Consider the following 22,143-nt stretch of genomic DNA (forward strand, 5'->3'; position numbering starts at 1 on the left):
AGTTTGGAGATGTTTTTGAGATGATAAAAGGAGGTTTTGCACAGGTATTTTATATGGTCATTAAAGGTCAGGTGAGGGTCAAACCTAACTTCCAGATTAGTGACTGTGGAGGAGAGGGGTATGACCTGACCGTCAAAGGTGAGATGAGTTATGGAGGATGACTGAACCTGGTGTGGAGTGCCAACCAGGAGGACTTCGGTTGTGCTACTGTTTAACTGGAGAACGTTGTTGCTCATCCACGCCTTTATCTCCCCAAGACAGGCGGTGAGACATGACATGGCTGCAGTGGGGTTTGTGGCAGTTTTGATGTAAAGCTGTGTGTCATTAGCATAACAGTGGAAGGACATCCTATGTTTGCTGATGACACGACCGAGGGGGAGCATGTAAATAATGAAGAGGATGGGGCAGAGGACCGACCCTTGCGGAACACCACAGGAGACAGGGAGCAGTCTGGACTTGCATCTTCCCAGTGACACATATTCAGTTCTGCCAGCAAGGTAGGACTGAAACCACTTGAGTGCAGAGTCTGACAGTCCAATGGTGGTGTGGAGGATCCGTTGTGTCAAATGCAGCAGTCAGGTCCAGGAGGATGCATCGGCTGTCATCAGCAGGTCATTCAACAACTTTGGTGATGAGAGGACTGAGAGTGGGGATATGTGACTTGAGCAGAGCAGCGGGAATGGGGACCGGGGAACAGGTACAGGATTTCATTTTTCTGAGGATTTCCTCAATATGGCTCTCCTGAACCACAGCGAGATGTAGAGTAGACAGCACACTCGCAGATAAGGTGTTGAGTTCAGAGGGAAGCAGAGATGGAGAGCTGGACATCAGCGAGCGAATGTTGTTGAAATTGGATCTGAAAAAGTAAATGAAGCTGTTGCATTGATTATTGGGGGAACTTTCCCTTTAAGGCTTCCTATGCATTCATCAGTAATGGAACTACTCTAAAGTCCACCAGTCCATCACGTTTATGATTTACATGTTTTTATTTCTGCTATCATCGCAGGTTATGTTCTGTAGTGTCTTCTCACTCTGTATGTCCTTTACCAGTACAGCCTTGTGGTGGCCTAACATTAACAATTATAGCTAGCTGTAACCTCACAGTAATTATTTATGCTTGTTAGCAGCAAAACTTGTCAGGAGCTCAGTGAGACAACCGTTTCCAAAGCAGGCTGCTGCTCTGGATCGGTCCAGGACTTCATTGGAGGCCACGATCCTGCACTTCCTGGCTTGCACTGTTTTGTCCTTGATTTGTGTTGACAGAAGTTAACTGGAATGGCCCATTGGACTGCTGAGGTAAGACAGAGACAAATGATTCCAGGGCAAAGAAAAGACAACTAAAACAACCTACTGTATAGTTACATGTAGTTCCCGACTGGACGAACATTCAATCATATTTCGAGTTGTACTGATCTCACTGACATCACCCTGGTTATGTTGGACTTGTGTGACATAATTGCATTGTCAGTGAATGCACTGCAAACTTTGGCATATCTGCACCATCTCAAATAGGATGGCAGAGGGGTGGTGTGGCACCGATCATCAAATGAGCTCATACAAGAAAAGAACACACTTAGTTTGGTTAAGGAGAAAAGAGCATGTTTTTTAATTTTTTTTAACTGCTTTGTAATGATAATCCATTTCTGCTGACCACAATATATTCTATCTTCTACACTTCTCTAGACTGACCATCAAACAGATGCACAGATATGGCAAATTATTTAGTTTTTATGTCAGTGCTACATTGTACCAGATGGCATTGCCCAGCACCACCTTAAAGAATCTCAGAGTTATCTTGTCCTTTAACGTCAGCTAAATGATATTTATGTAATGTAATGAATCAGGTTTCCCCTGGTCCAGCCCCTAGATATGCTGCTATAGGTATAGACTGCTGGGGGACATTTTAATTCAATTCAATTCAGTTTATTTTGTATAGCCCAATATCACAAATTACAAATTTGCGTCAGAGGGCTTTACAATCTGTACACATACGACATCCCTGTCCCAATGAAATTGAGTACTACATTTAAAAATTAATTTTAAATGTCAAAGTGCTCTGATTTGACCACCAAATCAGATTTCAAGGTTGAAACTTGTCTTTCTACTCCTTAGACACAGCCCTGTCATAAACAGAAAATTATTCAGGCACTGAACACTCAACATAAGTCAATGGCTCAGTCTGTGTGGCCAGCTGTTTGGGACTAAGCCCATTTCTGCTCAACTGGAAGTGTGCTGTTGCCTCATTATGTGTTCACATTTCCCAAACCCAAACCGTCCAACTTATTGTGGTAATGTGGAGGAGCTGAGCTACAAATCCTCACACACACACACACACACACACACACACACACACACACACACACACACACACACACACACACACACACACAATGCTAGATTTGTGTGTTCAAATCATTCACAGTAACATTCGTTCACATAGCAGATTACTTATTATTTATTTCATATTCACATAAATAAATGGTAAATGGAGCTGTAGCGCTTTTCTAGTCTTCCGATCACTCAACGCGCTTTAACACTACATCATTCACCCATTCATACAGTGGCTAAGGTACCACCTTGCCCATCAGGACAAACTAACATGCATACATAAGCCTGTATGTATACAAATCAAAACTATACAGGATGAAAGGTAGGCTGTAACATATCATCGCCTGAGAAACTCTTCTGTAAATCACAAATAGAGAGAGAGCGTGAGAGCGAGAGAGAGAGAGAGAGAGCGAGAGGAGCGCGAGCGAGAGAGCGAGAGAGCGACCTGCGCGTTCATGGACCCGAGAGGGATTTGCGCGCCTGCGTCTGAATACCGGTTTGAGCCGGTTAAGAGGCCGGAAATAATCCAGTGGAGCCAAAAGATGCGGCTGGCTGTGGTAGTGCAAACATAGACCGAAGCAATACCGGAATGCATTGGCTTTTTAAAAAAAGTTAAAAAAAATAAAATAAAATAAAATTTAACATTTTAAAATACACGTTTGCTTTTGAATAGCCACGACCCATCCGCATTGCTTTAAAGACACAATGGAATAACGAGGAGAGGACACAGCAGAGGAACTGCCCCGCCAACCGCTCCGCTAAACGGCCGGTAAGTAACGTGCATCGGGACGGCAGCCTCAGCTCACAGCGCAGCGGCGACAGAGGATGAACAAACCAAATCACAACACTTGCTGAGATGGATCACCTGGGCCCTGGACGTGTAGATCCATCACCACGCCGCCCTATCTGATCTAGTGTGAACCCAGCTGATGGGCTGTGTGATCGGGCACACTGACGTCTACATGTCGTTAATCACGTGGCGAAGCCGGTACATTTCTCAGAGGAGTCACCTCTCCTGTTAAAATGAGTGTATGGCTCCTTTGGAAGTTAGCAGATGTTCTGCGGCTGTTAAAAATATGTCTGTGTGCTTGTAAATGTCATCTGTATCGTGAAAGAGTTGAAGCAGAGAAAAGTATTGTAAGGGGTTAAAAAGCACATGACTTCATTAAATATCAAGCAGAACCTGTTCTCCAGCTGAGAGGAACATATCCTAGTTGGTGTGAGTTATATTGAGTTGCATTGGTTGATTTCATGATTTTAAAACTGCAAAATACATTTAAAAAAAGAAGAAAACACAAACGTATAAATCAAGATAATCGTGAGTAAGGTCTCATGAAATATGTTAAACTGAACTGTTGTCACTGTCTAAATCCTCAGATGAAAATCATTTGGACCTTGAGACACTCGACTTTTTGGAGGAAACTGGATCAATAAGACATTTTCGATGAAATTCCTCCACGACTGTCATTGTGGCTTTTTTTGGAGAGTGGTGTCCCATAATGGCCCAAAGACTTGTCTATCCTCCCAGAAAAAAGGGGACGTACTAAACTGTTCTGGTGGGCAGGTAGTTAAAGATATTAAATACATATTGTCTAAGAATATCCTCAACAGCTTTCCAAAACCCACATTAGTCAAAGCTGACTGGCGGAGCCGTCACAGGGTGCACATTACATTTACTTTCAAATTTGCAAAAGAATATGTTGGATTGTGATCTAGTACCGCTGTGTGGCGTAGGTTTCCAGCAGCAGATATCCGTTTCCAAAGAGAGAGGTCTGTGTCTGCCAGCGAGGGCTGGAGTTTTTCTTCCCCCAGATATCAACAAATTCATGGTCAAGTAGGACTTTCGAATAAACTCACTGACGACATCTCCGTTTCTTTCCCCAGCTGGACTGCTGCAGCCATGAGAACCCCTCATTCCCAGAGGTGTTTGGGACCAAATGTTTACCAAGAGGTGCCTGAAGGCGGCTGGGGCTGGGCCGTGGCCGCGGCCTTCTTCCTGGTGGAGGTATGCACCTATGGGACCATCAAGAGTCTGGGCGTCTTCCTCCAGGACCTGATGGAAGAGTTTGGGGAGAGCAACAGCCGAGTGTCATGGGTTTTCTCCATCTGTGTCTTCATCTTTACCTTCACTGGTCAGTCACTCGGGCTCTGCTCATGCGTGTTTCTCGTTTGTCTGTAATCGTCTTTTTTCACACTGTGGCAGACATGTGCAGGACATTGAGGAAGTCCTGCTTTACTATACCATTAAACTATAAACAAAAGCAAAAATCATAATTCGATGACAAAAGTATTGGCAGATTAACTTTCTGGTGATCAACGAAGCAATGAATAAACTCATTGTTTCAGCTCTACATACTGTACATGTATTCAAGATAAATATACAAAGTCTAACAATCTAAAACAGGAAGTCAGTCAGTCTCAAAAAGTCTCCACAGTTGAAGATGTGCTGTTTAACCCCAAATTTAAAGGTTCATAGTTCAGTTCAGACAGGGTCACTAATGTGAATATCTAGAATGCCTACATCGTTTAAATACCAGGTGGTATTGAAATTCATTCAATCCCATTAAAGTGGAGGGAGGCCAAGTCGTGTTTGGGAGAGCGTAACGGCTTTCTACATTATCTCGTGAGTTTCGGACTGGACAGAGGCCGCAACGCTGAATACTTGGCTTCACAAAACCTTTCATTTGCATGGGACACACAAACAGCTGTATACGACCTCTCGCCTCCTGCTTCCCCCCCTTCTCTGTCCCTACTGCTCCTTTTGGGGAGACACGCGCAAGCGCACGCGCACGCGCACACATTAACCCCAGCTGCTGATTAGATCTCGTCCCGGCACCGTTTTCTGAACCACACACCCTGCTCCACCCACTTTGCAGCTGATGGTGGTTCTCAAACTTTTTCTGTCGTGCCCCAATTTGGAGGAAGAAAAATGTTCGTGCCCCAACAAAATTGTAACTAAATGGTCCATGCTGAATTTTTATTGAAATAACAACTCCTCCATATGTGCTTTTTCAAAATAATAGAATAAAGAAAATTGCAATCACTTAATTAAACCAGATCGCTCCATCAGACAAAAAAAAAAAAAGAAAGTTGTTCAAAAAAATAGCTTATTGTGGCTGCAATTAATGTTTGGCACTGAATATATTTTCAAGATAATAACAATAAAAATAAATAAATAAATGCAACCTGTGAAAAACTAAACAATACAAGTTCAAATATTTGGCAATAAAGAGTTTTACACTAAATATCTTTTCAAAACAATAACGTGCAAAACAAACATAATGCGTGAGCCATCAAGTTGTATCAGCATTAGTTCAAATCCACTCAGATTCTCAAAGGAATCAATATTCCTTTGATCAAGTCGCCTGTCCCACATCTCCAGCTTCCAAATGAAACCGTTGAGGAAGGTGCTGGTCTCTGCCTTGAATATGAAGATTTAATTCATTCAGCTTTCCAAATATGTCACTGAGATAGGCCAATTTCATCAGCAAACTTGCCTGCAAATTAATAATTAGAATTGAATTAATAAATTTGACTCAAAGTGTATATGCGTTATAAAGATAAAATACATGATGAACTGAGTCCATCTGCTCTTTGCAGAATATATGGATAATATGTGTACAATTTCAATTGTATTGTACTGTCCTGTATGACATTTGTCATGCATATGACGGATTTCTTCTCTGAGCTCAACGACTCGCGACAACACTTCTCCTCGTGAGAGCCACGGAGCTTCGCTGTGAAACAGATGAAGGCTCCGCTCCCGTCTCCTCACAGAGTGCGGAAAACAGTCGTGCTTTCAGGGGTCTTGTTTTTATGAACATGACCACGCTGATAGCATCGGTCAAAACCTTGTGTAGTTCACGGCACATGCTTGCTGCTAGCGCCTCTCTGTGAATGACACAGTGTGTCCATTGCACATTCGGAGAGACCCTCTTGATCAGCGCCTGCACGCCCTTCCTGTTCCCTGCCATGGTCTGCGCACCATCTGTGCAGAAACCCACAACTCTCCCATTTCAGCCCGTGTTCTGTCAGGTAACTGCTCAGAAGTTTAACGAGCTCTTCATTGTGCACACAACTAAGCTACACGGGAGTCGACTCGCATAGGAGCTTGGACGTCGCGATCGCGCAAGCGTAACCTGTTAACGCCGTAACCGTAGCGTAAACATTTGCACGTACTTTTGTAATATGTGAAGTTCTCCGCACTGCCCCCCGCGCCCCACCTGTAATACCCCACAGTTTGAGAACCAATGGCCTAACCACACCCTGCTGCCACAGAGAGTTTGTTGCAGCTGGCTGAGTTTTCTTATTGGACAAATGTGCGTGGACATGGACATAATCTCTTTGTTTGCATCCAAACAGAGGTGGGTCGTTAAAGATTTAGGCTAAATCATATAATTTGGATATTATTTATTTCACCCTCACCCCAGCACCCCTGTCCACGATGCTGAGCAACCGCTTCGGCTTTCGACCAGTGGTGATGATGGGAGGCTTCCTCATCAGCCTAGGAACCATCACCTCTGCCTTCTGCAGCTCCATTAACGAAATGTACATCACCATCGGTATTGTCTCAGGTACTTATCAAACTCACACCACCAGTTGTCTGTCTGTAATTATACTAATAATAATGCATTTTATTTATAAAGCACTTTTAATTCAAAATAATCTCAGAGTGCCACAGAGCCAGTACTTAAAAACAAACTATAATAGAAAAGAAAATAGTTGACAGTGATTTAACACAAAGTCAAAAACGCCTTCCTAAATAAAAAGGTTTTTAGGTCGGTCTTAAAGAGTCCAGGTTCTGTGTTGCCCTCACGTGGTCAGGGAGACTACCCCATAAGCAAAAGGCCGGTCTCCCATGGTGCGGAGCTTGGTGTTTGGGACCCAGAGGAGCGAGCTGTTTGTGGATCTGAGGATGCGGGAGGAGGTTTGGGGACTAATGAGTTCTTTGAGGTACGGAGGTGCATGTCCATTTATGCATTTATGGGTGAGTAGTAGGACTTTGTAGTCAATCTGGAATGAGACAGGAAGCCAGTGTAGTGAGTGGAGAATGGGTGTTATGTGCTCATATTTCCAGACTCTCATCAGGATCCTGGCAGTGCTGTTTTGAATGTATTGCAGTTTCTGGATGTTCTTGCCAGTGATCCCAGTGAAGAGTTAATTACAGTAGTCCAGTCTAGAGGAGATAAAGGTGTGGACGAGCTTCTCTGCATCTGACAGGGTTAAAGTGGGGCAGAGTTTGGAGTTGTTTTTGAGATGATAAAAGGAGGTTTTGCACAGGTATTTGGTGCAATATGGTCATTAAAGGTCAGGTGAGGGTCAAACCTAACTCTAACTGTGGAGGAGAGGGGTATGTAAAGGTGAGATGAGTTATGGAGGATGACTGAACCTGGTGCCAACAAGGAGGGCTTCGGTTGTGCTACTGTTTAACTGGAGAAAGTTGTTGCTCATCCACGCCTTTATCTCCCCAAGACAGGCGGTGAGACATGACATGGCTACAATGGGGTTTGTGGCAGTTTTGATGTAAAGCTGTGTGTCGTCAGCACAACAGTGAAAGGACATCCTATGTTTGCTGATAACACGACCGAGGGGGAGCATGTAAATAATGAAGAGGATGGGGCCGAGGACCGACCCTTGTGGAACACCACAGGAGACAGGGAGCAGTCTGGACTTGCATCTTCCCAGTGACACATATTCAGTTCTGCCAGACATGTAGGACTGAAACCACTTGAGTGCAGAGTCTGACAGTCCAACAGTGGTGTGGAGGCGCTCTAGGAGGAGAGTGTGATCCACTGTATCAAATGCAGCAGTTAGGTCCAGGAGGATGAGGAGTGAGGGTGATCCTGCATCGGCTGTCATCAGCAGGTCATTCGTCACCCTGAGTAAAGCTGTTTTAGTGCTGTGGGCTGAATGCAAATCTGACTAAAGTTTTTCAAACAAGTTGTTGTGTTTAAGGTGGTCCTGAAGTTGAGAAGCAACTACTTTCTCTAACACCTTGGACAGGAAGGCACGGTTGGAGATAGGTCTGTAATTGGCTAGAACCTCCGGCTCCATGGTGGGCTTCTTGAGAAGGGGACGGATGACGTAACCTTGAGAGTAGGTGGGACACAGCCAGACTGAAGGGAAAGGTTAACAACTTTGGTGATGAAAGGACTGAGAGTGGGGATGTGTGACTTGAGCAGAGCAGTGGGAATGGGGTCCAGGGTACAGGTACAGGATTTCATTTTTCTGAGGATTTCTTCAACATGGCTCTCCTGAAGCTCAGCGAGATGTAGAGGAGCCAGCACACTCAAAGATAAGGTGTTGGGGTCAGAGGGAAGCAGAGATGGAGAGCTGGGCATCAAACAGCGAAATTTGTTGACCTTGGATCTGAAAAAGTCAATGAAGCTGTTGCATTGCTCCTCTGTAGCCTCAGTTGAAGAGGATGGTTGTGGCTTCAGGAAATAGTGTATGGTGGAAAAAAGCAGTTTAGAGTTGCCAGGTTTTGTATTGATTAAGCTGGAATAGAACTGTGAGCGAGCATCTTCATGGGAGTTGGAGTAGGCCCTTTGATGGTCACGGAAAGCCAGTTTATGGACAGTGAACCCAGAGTGTCTGCAGGGTCGTTCCAGGACACGCCCAGCTATTTTTATTTTCCTCAGCTCATGTGCGAACCAGGGAGTGGAGTGTGAGAAAATTACCTCACGTGACTTGACAGGGGCATGGAGATCAAACACACTGCTCAGGGATGTATTATAGAATTCCACTAATTCATCCATTGACGCAGAGGCTGGGCAGGTGATGAGCTGGAGATCCATGGTCATAGTGGCTGAGTCAATGCTTTTCCAGTTCCGGAAAAGCATTTGACGCTTAGGTCTTTCATTCATTCATTCAAGTTTATTTGTTCGAGAGGGATCATGTACATTGATGAACACTTTAAATTAAAATATAAATGCACCCAATTACAGCTGCAAGGCTGATTTCCATTGTCTGTCCCCCTGCCAGAATGTACAGGCTGAGTGTCCGAGAGGAAAAGGTCATGCCAAAGTGCAATAGTAATAAACTACAATCAATTATAGTCTATAACTGATATATATATATATATATATATATATATATATATATATATATATATATATATATATATATATATATATATATATATATATATAAAAGAAACAAGAGAAACAAAATCACAGTGTAAGGAAGACATTTCACATCCATCATATTGCACACAGATAAATTGCACTTAAGGGCATTAATTAATTTGCACATTTAAGGTTTCATTCAATCATATAACATTAATACATCACATATCCATGACAGTACGAATACTGCTAACCCATGTGTTTGACAAGTTTGAGTGGACAGCAGCCATCCCTTCATGTGCTTTTTAAAAGTGATGAAGGTTGGGCACTCCCTAACAGAGGATGGTAATGTGTTCCAGAGGGTGCGCCTTTGACAGACAGAACCGTCTGACCAAAGGTGGTGCGCCTCTGTGGGATGACACAGTCGCCTCTGTCGGAGGCTCTGGTGACTCTAGTCGCAGGGTTGCAGATAGGTCTCTGTTTGATGTACTCGTTCAGCGGAGGAGGTGCCAGACCATTTAGGGCTTTGTAAATGATGCTGGCTTCTTTAAGGCTGATAAGGTTGTTAACACTTAAAAACTTATGTTTGTTCAGGATGTGGCAGTGATGATGGGTTCGCAGTTTCTTGTCAAAGACTTTGAGTGCTCTCTTATACAGAGATTCTATGGGTTTGAGTGTTGTTGTGCACGTGAGGGACCAGCTGGTCAGACAGTACACTAAATGTGCAAAGATAATTGAATGTAGGAATGTCCTGGCTGTGTTCTCTGTCAAACTGTTTCTGATGTGCCTGAAGTTTAGTAGGTTGAATTTGATGTAGGTCGCAGGAGTTGGGTAGTGTGTTAATAAACAGGGAAAATAAAAGCGGCCCAAGGACCGACCCTTGAGGAACACCTACAGGACATTCAAGACAGGGAGACCTAGCATCATCTACAGTAACATATTGTTTTCTGTTGGGTAAGTATGATTTGAGCCAGTTAATAGCATGGGTAGAAAAGTTAAAATGTGTTAACCTGGACAGTAGGATTTGGTGATCTACAGTGTCGAAAGCTCTTGAGATCTAAAAGGTAGCACCGACACATGCATTCCTGTCCAACAGACCCTTGATCTTTTCAATGAGGACACACAGGGCCGTCTCAGTCGAGTGGTGGGCACGAAAACCAAACTGCATAGGATGCAACAGGGGATGGTCTTTGTTGAGATGCTCTACAAGAAGTTGGGCAACTCATTTCTCTGCTATTTTTGATATTATCAGTAAGATGCAAATTGGTCTGTAGTTACAGACCAATTTTCCCAGACTTGAAGATTGGGGTTACCGCCGCCACCTTCCAGGCTAAGGGGACCACTGCATGTTTGGGGGATAGGTTAACCAGATGAGTTACGGGTTGGACCAAGGAGTCCTTATGTTCTTTATAAAAGTTGGCATTAAAGCCAAAGACATCCTTGGCTTTGGAGCTTCTCATACCACGAATGAGCTTGGCTACCTCTGAGTCAGTTATTTCAGTGATCTTAAAGAAAAGTTGGATAGAGTTGACCGGGCTCTCACTGCATTCAGGAGAGGAGAAGAGCTTGGCTCTCATCCACTGACTCCAAAAAAAAGTGGTTTAGACTAGTAGCCAGAGTGATGGGATCCCTCACTAGAGTTATTTATAGAGAGCTCTAGTTCCTTGTCCTGTTTGCATTTACGGCCAACCAATTTGTTAACGCCACCCCTCCCAGGCGCCAACAGTTCAAAGAACACACCAATAGTCACAGAACAGGTAGGGCAGGTAGGCTCTCTTTCACTGACCAGTCCAAAGTCCGCCGTATTCCTATTGTATTCCAACACGGGAGGTAGGCAAAAAGGCGGTCGTATTCCAACTCAGGGGAAAACCACCATACATAAAAACTAAATCTGTGTCTTCTGTCTCTGTGTGTGTGTGTGTGTGTGTGTGTCATGGTAACATGCCGTTTAAAGAATAACTGTATACCTCTTGTAGATGTGTCTTATTTACAGTACCATCCTGTAATGAGTGAACTTGAGCAGTGTCAACAACAACAGACCGAATCAGTTTGTTTCTTCCAGAACTGGCCATTGAGTAAAGGTGATCAGCTGTTTCTGAACACCATACAGTGGTCTTTAGTCTCTAGGAAGGAGCAGAGCAGGGAAACTGGAGCAGCAAAATAGTCCTCAAAAAGCCCTAAATTGGGGGCGCTAGTGAGCAAGATATGGAGTAAGACGCTAATTTCAGTGCTCCTGCAGAACCGACAATATTTTACATAAAAACAGCTACTATTTCAAGAATACCAGCCTCAAAGCTCACCGAGGACATCACAAAGTCATCCCATCTACTGAGGCTGCAGACTAAATGTATCCCTATCAGTACTGTTAACTACAGTAAGGACTGACCAGTGAGTTCTGCAATTTCACATACTGGCACATCATTATTTTCTACTTTATTTTATATTCAAATATATATATTTTCAAAACATTACTTGAATCACACCTGAGAAGAGAAAAGGAAAAATATGTCTCAGTTAATATTTTTGTATATACCCGTCTCCATTACAAGGAAACAAACCCTTATAATGTGCCCGCTATTTCTATTCATATTGTTTGTATCACTCTACTTTACTTGCTCACTGGCAGCTTCCATAAGAGGAGAATACTGGTACGCCTTTAGCTCTGTGTGCAACCAAGCACTACTGCACCACAAGGAGCTGTTTGACTTTACACATGTATGCCAAGAACTGCAGGGGCCTGAATGGCCATTACTCGACACTGTCCTTTTCTGTGTCGACTTTTCTTTTTCTTCTTACTTTCTCTATTCCTTATCTTAGCACACCCATAGCATAGTCATTTCTATCTCGACTGTGCACCGTTGCTGCTTGCCCTTAGTGGCTAAGGGACTAGGTCCCACCGGACTGTTGCTAATGTTAGCTAACAGCAGTCCAGACTGTTGCGTTCCCCTTGTTCTGATCCCACTGTTCCCTGGGGATCCTACATTGTTTATTAGAACAACAAGCTCATCATCCATTTTTCTTAAATACCCTCTTCTACCCCATCCCTATTGGTTTCATTATCTAGTCCAACTCTCCACACTCCACATAACAAGATACATGGCCCATGTGCTGGCTGTTTGCCTCTGCTTCCCATCTCTCTACACAAACTCCCAAAATATGAAAATTGAATACTTCACACAATGGACCCGCTAAAAGTGATAAGTTACAATGTCAAAGGCCTTCATAGCCCTGTTAAGAGAAAGAAAATTCTACATCAGATGAAACAAGCCAACTGCCACATTGCATTCCTCCAGGAAACACATCTATCTGATGCTGAACATGAAAAGTTGAGACGGTCCTGGGCAGATAAAGTATATTACTCCTCACACCGATCGGGGAGGAAAAAGGGAGTATCCATACTCATACACAGACAAATTAATTTCACACAAACACTAGTACACAAAGACACAGAGGGGAGATATATCTTAGTTAACGGATTAATTGATGGCACAGAAGTATCCCTCATTAATGTATATGCACCTAACGAAGACGAGCCTGGCTTTATCAGGACATTGTTCAATAAGATCCTACAATATAGTACAGGGCTGTTACTGATGGGAGGAGACCTCAATTGTGTAATGTCACAACTAATGGACCGACAACCTGCCTCTAAAACTCCGCTCTCTAGAATGAGTAGAATGCTCAAATACCAATCCCAGGAGGCAGGCCTTGTAGATATATGGAGAAGCAAGTTCCCGAGAGGCAGGGATTTCACGTTCTACTCAAACAGACATACATCCTATTCACGGATCGATTATTTCTTTACCATGAAAGCAGAGCTACATAGGATAGTGGACATTGAGATTCTTCCTATAACTATATCCGACCACGCACCCGTGGCATTAAAATGGGACATAGGCCAAAGACCAACCTCCAAACAATGGAGACTTAATGCATCTCTCCTTAATGATAAAGCATTTACCTCTTTTATTACAGCAGAACTCAAGGAATACTTGGATATCAATACCTTGGAGGAAACAACACCTCTTATACTCTGGGATTGTGCCAAAGCATACATCAGAGGACGTATTATTTCATTCACCTCTGCTAAGAGAAGAGGAAAAGAGTCCAAACAGAAAGAATTGGAAGATAAAATAAAAGACTTAGAACATAAACATAAACAATCTGCATCAGCCAATCTCCTAAATGACCTAAAGTCAACCCGAAGAGAGCTCAACAGCCTACTATCAGATAAAATTGAGGGAAGTTTAAGATTCACGAACCAAAGATACTATGAACACGGTAACAAAGCAAGCAGATTACTAGCATTTGGATTAAGAAAAAAACAATCATCTAATACAGTACAGAAAATTAAATCAAAAGAAACTTTTGTTACAAAACCAGATAAAATAGCAGAATCCTTCGCAGAGTTTTACAAATCCTTATACAAAAATACAGATACCTGCTCTGATAATGCAAAACTTACAGAGTTCTTAAATCCTATAAAATTAACTGAACTGACAGAATCAGCAGCCAAGGAATTAGAGAAGCCTATTGAGGAATGGGAGATCAAACAGGTGATCTCAACACTCAAAAATAATAAAAGCCCAGGACCGGATGGATATATTAACGAATTTTATAAAACCTTCAAGGATATGTTATCACCACTGTTGCTGAAAGCATACCACCATGCATTAGAATCTAAAACCATGGCACCATCTTGGGCTGAGGCAACTATAGTGGTAATTCATAAAGAAGGAAAAGACCCCACAGAGTGCCAATCATATAGACCGATATCACTGCTGAATGGGGACCTGCGCATTCTAACAGCAATCCTAGCAAGAAGAGTCAATCATATAATCACTAAAATCATCCATCCTGATCAGACGGGATTTATCACTGGAAGATACTATGGTGATAACTTACGACGCTTATTAAACATAATATCCCATCAAAAAGAAGAGAAAGTAGAAGCTATGATTTTGTCTCTAGATGCTCAAAAAGCATTTGACCGGGTATCATGGCATTATCTATTTCAAACACTAAGAAGATTCAAATTTGGCCCCAACTTCTTGAATTGGATACAAACACTATATTCGTCACCACAAGCAGCTGTTAAAGTGAATGGATATAGATCACAAAGATTCACATTGGAACGCGGCTGCAGACAAGGCTGCCCTTTATCCCCCCTGCTGTTTGCAATTAGTATCGAACCCCTAGCCCAGCTTATCAGAGATGATAATAAAATAAAAGGAACTGTAATACATAAAGAGGATCATAAAATATCCCTGTATGCTGATGATGTATTATTATATCTGACGCAACCTGCATCAACAATACCACATCTAAAGGAACTCATCTCACAGTATGGATACTACTCTGGATATAAGGTAAATGTGGAAAAAACAGAGGCTATGGATATCAATGGAAACATCTCAAGAAATGTAAAACTCCAAAGTGGATTTAAATGGCCAAATGACGGTATAAAGTACCTTGGTATATACATCCCCTCATCGCTACAGAAGTTATATGAGGCCAATTATAGTAGAATGATTCGGTGCATTGACAGTGACCTGGAACGATGGTCTACGCTCCCTTTGTCCCTGCTTGGTCGTGTTGAAAGTATTCGCATGAATGTCCTGCCCAGACTTCTCTACTTATTTCAGATGCTACCTATAGAAATTCCAAAATCTAGTTTTGATAACCTGGATAAAATCATTTCTAAATTTATCTGGCAAAAAAAGCGTCCTAGAATTAGACTTAAAACATTACAGCTCTCTAAACTAAATGGAGGCCTTAAACTCCCAAACTTAAAATATTACTTCTGGGCTGCACAAATGAAACCTCTGATAGTGTGGATTCAGAATGGCACATACACTCGCTGGCTTAATATTGAGAAAAACATATGCCCAGAGCCCTTACAAGTCTTGCCTTTTTCAGATGCGCCCGTAAAAGAGGTGGCAGAGTGGACTAAGATTACTCTTAAAATCTGGAACAAAATACAGACAGCTTTTGGGCTTCCAAAATGTATTTCATTACTAACGAGCATCGGATCTATGAAGACCTTCACACCCAACAATCTGGATACGGGCTTTAGAAAGTGGTCAGACATGGGACTGGCTCACCTGCACCAGTTATTTAATGAGGATAACCTCAAGACATTCGAGCAGCTGAAAAAAGATTTTGATCTTCCCAAAACCGATTTCTACAGGTACCTACAATTAAGAACTTTTCTAACAACACACAAAGAGTGGGGAAAGCTTGTGAAACGTACACCCCTAGAAAGGTTTTTAATCGAGATACAGATGGGGAATGAAGATAAGAAAACAATAAGTAAATTATATAGCATATTTCTATCTATGAATCTACATAATTCCCAACAGATAAAGCAGAGATGGGAAGCGGAAATGAACACGATCATTCCACAGAATAACTGGGAGGAAATGTGCACAGAGGCACACCTAGTTACAAACTCAAACACCTGGAGAGAATTTAAATGGAAAATAATCACCAGATTCTTCAGAACACCAGAAATAGTAGCTAAGATGGGCCCAACACATTCTAACTTGTGTTGGCGGAACTGTGGAAGCGCTGCCAATCATACACATATATTCTGGCTATGCCCTAAATTAAATACATACTGGAGAGAAGTCTTTGATGCCCTCAAAGAAATCTTCCAACAGGACATCCAACAAGACCCTACAGTAGCACTATTGGGAGCGATACCTGAAGGCCTGGATGGGAGGGCCAAAAAATACCTCCTAAACATATTACTCACAGCAGCATTGAAGGGTATAACCATCAGATGGTTAAAACCGGATCCCCCAACATACGACTTATGGATCCAAAAAGTATGGGACATCTATCAAATGGAGCGAATCACATATTCATTAAGGCTCCAGAAGCCTATCTTTACCAAACGATGGGGTCCTGTCGCAGCATTGTTACTACAATGATTGTTATTACTGAATGTTGCTCGGCCCTCTGTTTGAACTGCTCTTGTTAACTGTCTCTGGGCACACACACATCATACACAATCCTCTATGAAAAGCATATATAGCACATACACTCAGGAGTGGACAATCATTATTCAAATTAATTATTTTATTTCATTTGTATCATTTGTATTTAATTTCTATTTTATGCAATCTTTTCATTATCCTCATTTCTCCTCTTCTTTTCATTCTTGGAATGATCACCTTTGATGTTTGTTGTTCTTTATGTCTTGTACACTGTACCTGAATATCATGTGAACCAAGACATACAACTGAAAAATTGACAGGAAGCGACTGTATGAAAATACATATTGTTTGTTGTTGAAAACTAAATTAAAAAAAGTGAGTTCAAAAAAAAAAAAAAAGCCCTAAATTCTCTTTCAGGAATACATTGACATTGGATGTCGATGATAATGATGCCATTGGTCAAATAGGATGGAATGAGATGGACCACAGCTAACCTGACACCCTCTTCCCTTGTCTCTTTTATTTTGTCTTTACATGCCTTCTGTCTCCCAGCAGCAGCTGTAGCAAAGCTGGACCATCTCACACAAGGAGTGACCTGACGCCTTGACCTCTGAGCCAGCGCACTAGCCATGCAGTGCTCCGACCATGTGCCCCTTTTCTCTTCTCCTCTATTTACAGGCCTGGGCTACTGCTTCACCTTCCTTCCCACCGTCACCATCCTAGCCCAGTACTTCTCCAGACGACGAGCCCTCGTTACCTCTGTTGCTTCCTCCGGAGAATCCTTCGCCGTATTTGCTTTTGCTCCAGGTGAGTGTTCAGTCTCAAAGGGGCGGTTGACTAAAGTGGAACTATTTTTTATTCAGTGTGAATGGGAAAATCTCAACTCAAGTTCCACTAACGAGCTTTTCCCCCAGTGCATGGAAATTGCTCAGTTGTCACTTGGAATGTTGGTCATGTGATGATTTTGGTAAAAAAAAATCTTACTAAGAAGCTAGCTGCTGCTGACTGTTTCACGACTCCTTCAGTATTTACAGCTGCCCGTCTGTCAATAAATGACCCAGACGCATCCAAGTGGAGCCGGATTTTCTAAACGCTAAGGAAAGCTGCTTCAATGCTTGAGACTGATCTGGTCAACTGGCTAGGAGTACATTGGAGTATAACAAGTTAATTTCCTTTTGCCAGTAGGTGGTGCTATGACTGAAAATGTTTACATTGAAATGTGTTCAGGCTAGTATAATTCATGAGAAATTTGGGGCATATTGGATAACGTACCAATAGATTTTGATAACTTTTTGTCATAAAGGTCTTCAGATCATTCTAATCTAATTTGAAGTTGATTGCATAAATTCTGTAGGAGGAGTTTGTTAAAGTACAGCTGAAAACGATGGAAAATGGATAAACATCAAGAAAATTGACAATTTACTGTATCGCTGCCTTAGTGGTTGAATTGAATGGACATTTGAAGTTATGTTACAGGATGCCACGTGGACATATGCTGCAAATTTCCAAATGTGTAGAAAGCCTAAGAAATTCGTTGGTGCATATCTTCTAAACAAAATGAGCCATTTTCTACACAAATGCGACACCCCTAAAATGTACACATTTTCACCAATCCTGATATGCATGCAAACTTGATGAAGCGCCTTTAGATATAAAAAAAGAACTCTGTTAGTGACCAAAAACGTTTTATTTATTTTAATCTAATCATTTGATGGTACCAACACAGCCCCCTAGAGGGCACTCTGAGGCCCTCCAGTGGGCACCAAGCTGGTTTAGGTGAGACTCCTATCACAATGAAGTACCGAGGAGTCCAGTGAGTAGATCTTGAGTATTAAAGACTAATAATACCGGCGGCTGTTCTCCCTCTCTCTCCACAGCTCTCTCTACACTGAAGGAACACATTGGCTGGCGCTACTGTTTGGTTGTCCTCGGCATCTTTCAGGCTTCTGTGATTGGCTGTGGGCTTCTCCTCTGTCCAATCATTATTGAGTCGGAGCCTGTGAAGGAGGGCAAAGAATCAGAGTGTCGGCCTTCGAAACAGCTGCAGACTGTTTTGGAGCTGGAGAACGAACAAACAAGGACCTCCATCAGTTCAGAAGACTCGGGTGTCACCTCCCTCTCTACTTCCAACGGAGACCTGAGGCCGGTAGGAGCTGAAAACACGGCTCTGATGGACTGGGAGGTGCAGGACAAAGAGGCCAAGGAGACGGCACTTTCCACACCCCCCACCCCAGTTGAGGTAGATGCAGTTCCTCTCCATCCGTTCAGCTCCAAACTTCTTGACTTTTCTGTGCTGAAAGACGGTGCCTTCATTTGGTACTCCCTCTTCGGCTTGTTCGCCACGCTGGGCTTCTTCGCCCCGCAGCTCTACATCATCGAACTGAGCAAGAGCCGAGGCGTGGAGCCCAGGTTGGCGTCCTACATGCTCTCTGTGATGGCTGTGGCCGAGATCTTCGGCCGCTTGTCAATTGGAGCGGTGTTGAATAAAGTGCACTGCAGGAAGACCCTGGTGTTGCTGGGCTGTGTGGTTCTGCTGTGCCTGGTGCTGGTGGCCTTCACTATCGTGTGGGAGTTCTGGGGCCTAGTGGTCTGCTGCGCCCTCTACGGCTACTTCATGGGCACCGTCGGCTCCACTCACATCCCAATGCTGGCTGAGGAGGACGTGGTGGGCATCCAGAAGATGCCATCATCTGTGGGAGTTTATGTCTTCATCCAGAGCTTTGCTGGGCTGGCAGGGCCACCACTAGGAGGTACAAGGTTTCTGCTTCTTTTACTGGTTTCCCTCTCTCTGACTGCACTCATTAGTTAACCTCTCTGGAGGGCTTTCTAACCGCTGTCTCTTTTAGGTGTGTTGGTGGATGTCACACAGAACTACGGCGCTGCTTTCTACTCCTGTGCCGTGGGAATGGGCCTCAGTGCCATTTGCCTGGCTCTGGTTGGTCCGACCAAGTCCGGCATGTGCCAGAGACAGAGCAGAAACAAAGAGGAGGTCAGGAGCACAGAAGAAAAGGGGAAAATGTCTGAGGATGGCAGCCAGTCTGACTTTTTGGAGGTGGACTTGGCCCTGGAGGACAATCCGGTCAGACAGGCTGATCTGGTAATATGAAACCGACTGGAGCATGACATCACCTCATAAGCAACAATAAAGATCACTAACACTCGCCCACAGAGATGGTCTTCACAGATGCTGCAGGTTCCTAATCGTAGGTGTCACTCTCTCCCATTAGCTTGAGTGTCCCTCCTGTGAGACCACCTCTGATTACCTTTATCTCAGGAAAGAAATGTTGTCATGGATACAGAAGTGCCATGAGTGAGACAAAACAGTCATGATATCTGTGAGAAGCCTCTGTGACATCACGACTGTTGAGCTTGTTGATTGGTACTCATGTCGATTCGTTCATCCACATCCGAGCCCTGCAGAACACCTGCATGTTCTGCTCCTCCCCACTACGGAAGCACACTCCTCATGCATGTGATGCTTCACTCCACTTTAAAATGTGCAAAATAACATGAGTAAATCTTCCTCTATGCATTGGATGCATAGCGGAAGATCTAACTGCTGCTAAAGTAAGTTTGTCTTCGGTCTTTTTACGCACATGGGTATTTATTTTCTATCACTATGGTAACTGAAGCAATATTGCAGCAGTGTTGTAGGTACATGGAGCCTGTGTTCTATGGTTTGAAGATAGTTTAGGTTGTGGTATTCATTGTGCATGCATGTACCTTTACATCCTCCATTTTGTTGTGCTCTGGGTGAAGGTGTTCAAGCTGTGATCCGGTTAATGTACTGTAGCATGAGCCTGTTACAGGTAACGGCGTACATGTTTATGACATGTACGACCGAATGTTTCACAAGTATCCAGCTTATCAGCTAATGGTAAACCAATGAATAGCTAAATCATCGTCGGTGGGTGCCCAGACTGTTCTTCTCTTTTGCTCTCCACACAGACTCTTTACCTGCATTCAACCGAAGCCTGGTCCAACGTATTGGTCAATACTACTCAGAACGTAAACCAGAACACTTCAGATCTTGACCAGATACCAATCCTCCGACTAACACATGGAGGCCAAGAAGCTTCTTCTTTGACAAGCTAGTAATGTTTTGTTCCTAGAGAAGCACTCCATCCAACACAACATCCCGGATGCTGGTGCTTTAACTGGGCCTATTGCTGTTTTCCCACACTGGAGGATCTGTAAGCTGTTTGTAATGATGATAGGATGCACATTTTTGAATATTACTTCTTTTTTTGTTGACATGAGTGCCAGGCAGGTACTTGCCTGTTAAGTGCTGTTCTGTTTTCATTATGAATACCTAAATAAAATTCCTCCACACTGAGTTTTTGTCAGCCATGCTAGTGTAAATAAATTTTGTGTGTCCCCCCATTCAGAAATGCTCTTTATGGATGTATATTGACAGACAACTATCCTTATAAAAGGAGTTTGACAGATGAGGGCATTTAACATGACTTCAAGTTGTGATTAAAGAGACTATTACATTGCATTATGGGAAATGCAGGATTCTGTGTTATTGAAGTTTATGTTGAGGGATAAAAAGTCAGGATATCTTGGCGTTTTCACTATTTTGACCTCCCCTTTTAAGAAGTCTCCATACTTTTATGGATGTACTTCTTCATCAGTGGAGTAGCCCTTTAAGGGTACTGAGCTGCACTAAAGCTCTCCCAGCCATCCACACTAAACTATTTAAAGCAGTGAAACAGCATCCTCTACTGGCTGAACAGCACTTGAACAGATCCCATAAGGACAATGTTGGAGCAATGTCACCTGCACACATGAGACCCCGACTCATCAGGTCCTGTTGGGTACCTGAACTGCCTCTACACTCCAGTCTTCACCAGATCCATCACATCGTCAACGTGTGTCCAAGATCTGCTCCTCGGTTCAAAAATACTCTCAACTTGACAACTACTCATCTCAACTGTATCAAAGGACCAGTTTGTAGCATTTAGGGGGATTTCATTGCTGGAATGCAATATAATATTCAGAACTTTGTTTTCATTAGTGTATCCTGGAAGTAAAAATGGTTGTGTTTTCATGATCTGAAAATGAGTCCTTCATATCTACACAGGAGCAGGTCCACCATGTTTCTACAGTAGCCCAGAATGGACAAACCAAGAACAACCTTTTGTCTTGTAAGGGGGAGTCCTAAAGGTGCTGTGGTTTTCACACTACACGAATGATCGGTGTCAGGAGGTCACACAGCAGAAGACCTTTCCCAGGAGGAATCCCTGATGAGCTCTCCCGACTATATTCTATCACGCTAGAGTTGGCAGAAGCTTGTTGATGACGTCATCACTCATTTCCTACATCAGTCACTGTGTTATGTTTATTCACACAAACACCCAAAACGCTAAAGGTACAACAACAACAACTGCTCACACAGGGGAGCTAGAGGCAGGCGAGAGTGGAACATGTGAGGTGGTGCAGTGTGGAATAGGAAGTGGGACTACGTTACCATGGTGATACAGGACGGCCTGTGAGAGGTGAGCAGCGTTTCAACAGCTCGTTACTGCAACCCTAGAACGGAAGTGTGAATGATATGAAATAAAAGCAACAGATACAGAAGTTACTTCTAGTAATGTGGACACACAAATAAACTCTAAAGTTAAATATTAAACTCTTTATGTTGTGTAGTTATTTTATAGTTAAATACATTTTCTATAGCACGCACTATAGCAAATTCACTATTATGAGAACATATGTTTCTGACCCTCCCCTGCTCCACTTTATATAAGCTATAGTTACTAAGCTCATCAGGGCTGAAACTACACCAAATCCATTCAATATGA

General features: G+C 43.0%; 1 protein-coding gene across 11 annotated transcripts; it reads left to right on the plus strand.

Moving 5' to 3' along the window:
- Positions 1-212: 212 nt before the first annotated feature.
- slc16a6b (solute carrier family 16 member 6b) lies at positions 213-20,672 on the plus strand. Of its 11 annotated transcripts, XM_034538586.1 has the most exons (9): positions 218-697; positions 1,125-1,296; positions 3,002-3,097; positions 3,706-3,892; positions 4,213-4,460; positions 6,759-6,902; positions 17,015-17,143; positions 18,214-19,086; positions 19,183-20,672. In XM_034538586.1, exons 5-9 carry the CDS (start codon positions 4,229-4,231, stop codon positions 19,440-19,442), a joined length of 1,638 nt encoding a protein of 545 aa, XP_034394477.1. In that variant the 5' UTR covers positions 218-697; positions 1,125-1,296; positions 3,002-3,097; positions 3,706-3,892; positions 4,213-4,228; the 3' UTR covers positions 19,443-20,672. The 11 variants fall into 11 exon arrangements, with proteins under 11 accessions (XP_034394485.1, XP_034394474.1, XP_034394477.1 ...); XM_034538584.1 differs by having other exon boundaries at positions 1,128-1,296; positions 3,002-3,892; XM_034538587.1 differs by having other exon boundaries at positions 1,172-1,296; positions 3,002-3,892.
- The last annotated feature ends 1,471 nt before the right edge of the window (positions 20,673-22,143 follow it).

Source organism: Cyclopterus lumpus, chromosome 8 (genome assembly GCF_009769545.1).
Source record: "Cyclopterus lumpus isolate fCycLum1 chromosome 8, fCycLum1.pri, whole genome shotgun sequence".
In the NCBI taxonomy this organism is placed as follows: domain Eukaryota; kingdom Metazoa; phylum Chordata; class Actinopteri; order Perciformes; family Cyclopteridae; genus Cyclopterus; species Cyclopterus lumpus.

Coding starts and splice junctions, on each gene's coding strand:
- slc16a6b (XM_034538583.1), top strand. CDS start 391: ATGAAGAGGATGGGGCAGAGGACCGACCCTTGCGGAACACCACAGGAG. Junction 17,144..18,213: donor CGTATTTGCTTTTGCTCCAG/GTGAGTGTTCAG, acceptor CTCTCTCCACAG/CTCTCTCTACACTGAAGGAA. Junction 19,087..19,182: donor GGCAGGGCCACCACTAGGAG/GTACAAGGTTTC, acceptor TGTCTCTTTTAG/GTGTGTTGGTGGATGTCACA.